The 6,832-nt window shown below is 35.2% G+C and overlaps 1 protein-coding gene across 1 annotated transcript in view; it reads right to left on the bottom strand.

Annotated features, from left to right (window-relative positions):
- Positions 1 to 6,832, bottom strand: part of MTA3 (metastasis associated 1 family member 3) — a 120,401-nt gene that overhangs the window by 13,218 nt on the left and 100,351 nt on the right. The window contains exons 18-19 of the mRNA XM_019612705.2: positions 4,525 to 4,679; positions 327 to 354 (exon numbers count right to left, since the gene is read on the bottom strand). Coding sequence (XP_019468250.1) covers positions 327 to 354; positions 4,525 to 4,679 — 183 coding nt within the window. The remainder of the gene's footprint in view (positions 1 to 326; positions 355 to 4,524; positions 4,680 to 6,832) is intronic.

Here is a 6,832-nt window from a genome sequence, read left to right as displayed (position 1 = left end):
CTTTTTTTTTCCAACATGCAACTTTAGCTTTAAGCTTTTGTGTGTGCTATGAGACATGCATAAGTAAAAATGAGTGCTATCAGGTAATTATCATAAACACTGTGATATCCTTACATAGTACCTCAACAAATCAAAGGAAGCTTTTTTGTTCGAGAGGAAGAACATGATGTGAAGAATATGAAAATTTCCTATATAATGCTGGCACAGGGATGCCTCTCAAACCATTTTATCAGCAAAAAGGAAGCAATGTCTGCTGGTAACAGCTAAAGATCACATTCTAATTTTAACAGTTGCAGTTAACTCATTCCCAATGGAGTTGCACTTACCGTGAGAAGGTTTCTAACTGCTTCAGCGCTGAAAGGAAACAAGCATTGAGTCATTCAACTGTAGTTCTATATGCAAATATGCTTCTTGGCCCATGAAGGGAAAGCATATGGAATCTGCAGCTATAACCCTTCCAGTCAAACCTTTCCAGACATTTCTTATAATGCAAATGCTGAAAAAAATGTCATTTTCCACACAATATTTTAGCTGTCCCTGTACAAATATCAACAGCACACACACATGTTCTGTTATGGACAGACTGTTATGTATAGAAACAGTATGCATACTGCAAACCTAGAATGGGTAAGAAAAATAAAAATCTACATTTTCCTTGACATCCAACAGCTATTTGGATTACTAGTTTTATTTACAAATTGCCTTATATAACTGAACAGATAGTAAGCTGATTTATTACATTTTCATTAAGTTTCACCAGACCACAATAAGAATTTTCCCAATTATTATATAGGACCCAGAATGGTAATTCATTACAAAGAATTGAATTTCACACATTGTAGCTATTTTTTGCACTAACCTCTAACAGAGCCTACAATAGAATCTACATTACAGCTAGTCAACAAAATGGGAATAAAACTCAAAAAGATTTCTCATTGCAAAGGTGATTTAGTAGAATGATCTGAATAAAATTCTTTTATAGTTATGAGACTATTGTCTGATCTCAATTATACACATAGTGATAGGACAATCCCAGCAGCTAATATCAAAGTATATTAAAAGGAAATAAGTAGACTCCCTTGGTGGGTAGTGATGAATGTAAGGCTCTTTAAAGAGTGATTTTTCATTGAATCATGTAAATAGATCTGCACTTTAGAATAAAAACTTGAGCAAGTTATTTTAGAGTAGGAAATGAGAATTTCTTTCTCATTCAGGAAGTGAATGAATAAAGAAAAATATGAAAATGTTAAATTCATTAAAGTTCAACATAAAATTATGATGTAACTTTATGGTAAGTGCTTTTGAACTGTCACCTACTTTTCACTTAGATTAATTCCTGCTTTGATTGTGTGACTGAACACAGATGTTGAAATCCCAAGTAAGCTGAACTCATGCGGGTGTCAGAAATGCCTAATAGGCATTCAGATCGTGGTCTTAAAATTCTAGGATAATACCAAGGATTGCCTTGGAAAAATTGGACTAGTTGTAATTTCTATAATTACTTTCCATGCTCTGAATACTTAGAACCCTACTCATCCATCACTACCAATACCCTGGAATCTAAACAATCTGACATAAAGTGTTGAACTTTATAGAAATATGACTGGAGCTTAAATTCAGAGGTGGGAAGAATGATAATAATTTCTTTAAAATATAATTTAACATAAAAATATAGGCATAAAAACATACTCATCTTACCTATTGAAAGACAATAATGTTTTGAATGCTTATGTTATACATCTTTGGCTTGGTTAGAATGAAATCGACTGGCACCTCATTTAGTTTAGAAGCAAAAGGATTACATTATTGTGGTATAATTTTTTAGCTAAATGTCTGAGAAAATCTAGACTTACTGCTGGAGGTTTTATAGAAATATGTACCTTAAACTTTAATTCACTGCACAAGCAAAAATGTTTTGGGACAGAAATGAAAACTGCTATGTACCATACCAATCCAAATATTATACTGAAAAAATATTGTAATTAGCATATGCCTTTCTCACATGTATTTTTAACAAATACACATGACAAAACATAAGGACTCTGATGTAGAAAAATAGGGAAACATGCCTTAAAAAACAAGTTGGTATCTTGACTCAAATGTGATGATTTTTTTCTGAACTGAGCATTCAGCACATTTTTAATAGCTGCAAACTGGCAACTGAACTATTTTCCTTTTTCATTCTATGGTAGGACTGGGTAAATTGTGTTTTGCTTTCACAGTCATCTCCTCTATACGTAAGATTTCCCATTGCAGTTGTGTTGCATTCAACTATGTCATAGCCATACTCAACTGTATGAACTCCTATCACAAGGCAGGTCAATTATTAGAGACCAATGCCGATTTCAACTTCTCTCCCAAGGAGCAGAACATTTAATAACTGTCTGGAACATCAGTACACTATTAGCAGCAGGACCAGGTAGGGCTTTCCACTTCAAGTTACAAAGGCCAGAGGCAAATGAAAGCCAAGAAGAGAATGAGCTACATCATATCTCTTTCAAATAATCTTAGAGTAAGGGTGAAGGGAATCTAAAAAAAACAAAGGAAAAAGTAAGAAAGGAGAAAACATCCCTGGAGTTAGGGAAGGAATCAACTGGGGAAAAAAATAAAAAAAAAGGAAAAAAAGTAAAAAAGAAAAGACCTGGGAGAGAGAAGGAACAATCTCATATGAAATGGAGTTTCAAGGGATAAAAGTTGCTGTCTCACACTAATTTCAATTTTGAATTTTGCACTTGTTATGGTTGAGGTACTATTACTCCTGGTGTGTTGATACCACAGAAGGAAGATAAGTGCTTGTGTACCTGTGCTAGACTTACAGCATTAGCTCTTATCAGAACGGGAGAAAACTGTCCAGGAGTGGCTCAATCAATGCAAGTTCTTAAGCACTGCCTGCTGCACTTCTTTAGGGATGCAGTATGACACTTTTAGACATTAGTTTTTTTGAAGGACAATCATTGAGGTCATATTCCGCTATGATCTCCATACAAGGGCCTTTCAAATGCCATTCAAATCATTAAAAAAAGGAAAGAAAAAAGCAGATGGAGTGACAACATCTAAACTCTTGTTTATCCATCATCATCAATGCAGAGGTGGAGACGGCACACGTTCTACCTCACTCAGAACACAGGTAGTGTGTTCTCACTCAGTTCTACCTCAGCCCTGGCAGGGAATGGATTCTGCGACCATGGGGATGGAGAGGGAGATTTGTAATATCAGGGGCAGATATAGCTATCTCAGATGAGTGTTTTGCAAAGGTAAGATTCATATCATCATACTTCAATCACTTAGAATTTAAATGTCTAAACTAGCCTAGTTGTCTGGTCTACATCTGAGATCAATGGGGAGACATAGCTACTGTCAGCATAGCATTCATCTCATTCTTCGACAGGCATCTCTCTATAATAAATGGGAATTAAAGCATTTAAAACCTCTAAACTGGCAGGTTGCTTAGGTTACCTGTCACATTTTGGTGATATACTCACTAGGGACTTGTTTGGTAGTGGCTATACACACTTAGCAGTATCACGCAAGCACTGAATTTTATCACTGAGGTAGACATCAGAAGCCTAAGAGCTTATCATTCTCCTACTATTATCTATGAATTGCTGAACCTCTCATTCAAAAGAAAATGAAGTACCATGTTTAAATGATCTTGAAATAACCACCAAATTATCACATATGAATATCTACCATAAACCAAATTAAGTATGTGTATTTTTCTTGGTTAGCTCTATATTTACATATATTATTCCCTGCCCTTATTTTATTATTGACATTTTTCTTTGACTGATAGCCTTTCCAGGCCTGTGAAATAATCACAGAACTGAAGCTCAGTCTGATGTTATTTGCCCTAATAATCCCCTTGCTTAAAAGCTAAGGAAGATTTTAAAGTGCTTTTTAAATAAGAGAACCAGCTTACAAAAATAAGACTAACTTCTTCTCATAGGTTGAGTTAAAGACTGAGACAGGACAGACCTTAGCAGAGAAAAAAAAAAAAAAGAATAGAGGAGCCTCCACAAGCAATCCTTCTGTGATATCAAACTCTTCTGGGAAAAGTAAACGTTAATTAAATTTTACCAATTAATTTGGAAATGATAGACTGAAGAAGGCTGTTACCTTAGTTGGAAATCAATTAATATTCCAGAAAAGACACTGACTGCTATATATTTCTCTCTTCTGTGTTATATATTTTTCTAGTTCTGAAAATTTTAGTGTAGCCTCCATTGTGGAGACACCTGCACTTTGCTGGGTGATCAGCCATAAACTTCACTGTATTTGAACTACAATTAGTAACAATTAAAAAGTTCTAACCTCTGCCTCACAAAGTATAAGACTGAAAAGGTGAAACACTGATAACGTTAATATGCAAGAGATGAAAATTGGGTGTACATTTTGATATAAACATGGCTCTTAACTGTAACACAACCTCAAATAATAATGACAAAAAAACTGTTATTCAAATAGCGAATCAATAACATGTATGCAGTCAAGCCTCTTTCCCTGCTTCAATTTCATTTCTCTTACCTGGTCTCTTCTGTGGCTATAAAGAAACCATCATCTGAAGCATCAAGCCAATTTTGCCGCTGTCTCTTTATCACTGGAATGGCGCTTGCCTTAATGGTACTTGCACTGGCTTGCAAGGCCTTACCATTAGTTATATGAACGCGGGGAGCAGCATGCTGAAATCATAACACATAAAAAAAAAAAAAGGAAAGATATTTGCCAGAGAACAAGAATAGTTCTCTTAACTGATTCTGCAGCCTACACACACTGTCATTATCAAAAAACAGCTAACTTCTCAAACAAGTACCTACCAATTAGATAACATCTCCTGATCATCTCTGCACAGTGACATGTTTTAGCCACAGAAATGAAAGCTTTTTAAAACCCACTTGTAAAAAGAGAAGTAAAGCATGAACCAATGTCATGAACCAAGCAAGCCTGCAACAGAAATCTGTTGATTTTGGGAGCAAATTCATTTTGCAAATTTTTCTGACCAAAAACTCAGCATCCCAACCAATTAGTTTTTTGATCCAAGTATTGCATTAATCCAATAAACAATAAAAAATCCACATTTCTCACTTCATAGCTCTTTACTGTATTTGGCTTTATTTTAAATAAAATCACTGTATGAGACAAGAACCCCGGTACTGCTGTAAAAAATTTTTACATCATCTAGGCAGTGGCATAGTTCATAAGTTGACCCACCAGTCATTATATATCTAGAGCTGACTGCAACAATTCTACCTTCATTTTAACACAGATAACATTAAACATAAAATGGTACACTGATTCATCACTGCATGTTTAGTTGGACTAATTGTTTAGCAAGATTTAGGGACAACAGGTGTTGTCTCAGAAGGCTGCCTTCTGATATACGTGCAAGCAGAGAGTGCAAGTGCTCTCTTCACTGTCTGTAAGAAACATTTTGGAGGAAAATTCCACGACGAGCACATTAATTCTTGAATTTAGAGTCTTGTTTGCTGTGCAACCTGTTGTGAGCAGGATTAAGTAATTGCACTATTTGATAAAAATAGACATGTTAGAAGACATATGAATTCGAAAGTTTTGCTTATTTTATCTCACATGTACTCAGCATCATGTTCCCTTAGGAAAAAGTATTATTTCTTGCTGAAATAATCCAAGTATTCCTCATAACTGATTGTATTTTTGTAATATTCACAAAATGTGCCCAATTCTGTGCACTCATGGGAGTAGCCTCTAACTATGGGGAAAAAGTCCGCAGTCCTTGAGAAAGGAAGGTGCTGGTAACGTGTACAAAGTTTGGCAGAACACATGGAGCCGATCTCTTAAATCATGGCACAAAAATGTAACAGCCAAATATTACACTTACATTTAATGTATTTCATCCCCATTATGCCACAATTTTTGACACGCCCCAATCCAGACCACTTACTCCCTATAGTAGGACAAATTTTATTCATTTGAGGAAAAATTCCAGCATTCTTTACTTTAGTGTAACAAAAAGAACAATCACCTCTAAGTTTTCTTAGATGTGGTGCAACAAAAACAAGGGGGAAATCAACAACTTCAGTGAGTCACAGATAATTCTTTCTTTGAATAAAATTATTTACCTTTGCCTTAGAGACAAAGAAGGTTTATGGTGAATTTAGCTGCTGTCGCACACAGGGAGACAAATCTTCCTTTGTAGGCCCTCTAATATTTGCCTAAATTTTTCCAGGTTTTCATTCACTGTCTAGACTGCAGTTTGATTTTCACATTTTGTTGTGTTGGCTTTGGTGGGGAGAAACAAGCAATGAAAGTGCTGCTAGAAGTAATTCAGCTGTTATTTACAATAAAGTCAGGATAAAATACATAGTTTGGATAAAATTAAAAATCCAAAAGGTATTTAACTGATGATGTCTTAGTGCACGAAATGGATACCGTTCAAAAAGTGAGCAACAATTCATGCATAGAAAAGGCAGTCATACAGCCCAGATGTACTGATTTCATACTATATTCTAACTGATTATTTTTACCAGGCAGTGGGCAGTGCCATACATTACAAAGGACCATTCAAGGGATCGAAGAGCAATTTTTTTTGCTTCCTCAGCCAGAAACAAGTTTAAATTCTCACATACAATGGTTAGTATCTTTTCCTTTCTAATATGCCACTGAATGTTTTCTTCACTCAAGTCAATCATAAACATGCAAAGTATGTTCAGGAATCATACGACATACAAGAAGTGCATTTCCTACAGCAAAAAATTTGTAAAACAGTTAAGCCTTATAGAAAAATTATGGGTGTTTTTTCATAATACTTCTCCCATGGTAAAGACGGATGTCAATGCTAGTCCTGAACTGGCTTTTT

This window comes from Meleagris gallopavo, chromosome 2, assembly GCF_000146605.3.
Source record: "Meleagris gallopavo isolate NT-WF06-2002-E0010 breed Aviagen turkey brand Nicholas breeding stock chromosome 2, Turkey_5.1, whole genome shotgun sequence".
Lineage (NCBI taxonomy): Eukaryota > Metazoa > Chordata > Aves > Galliformes > Phasianidae > Meleagris > Meleagris gallopavo.
The sequence above is the reverse complement of the archived record's forward strand: the minus strand, read 5'-3'. Positions and strand labels throughout refer to the sequence as shown.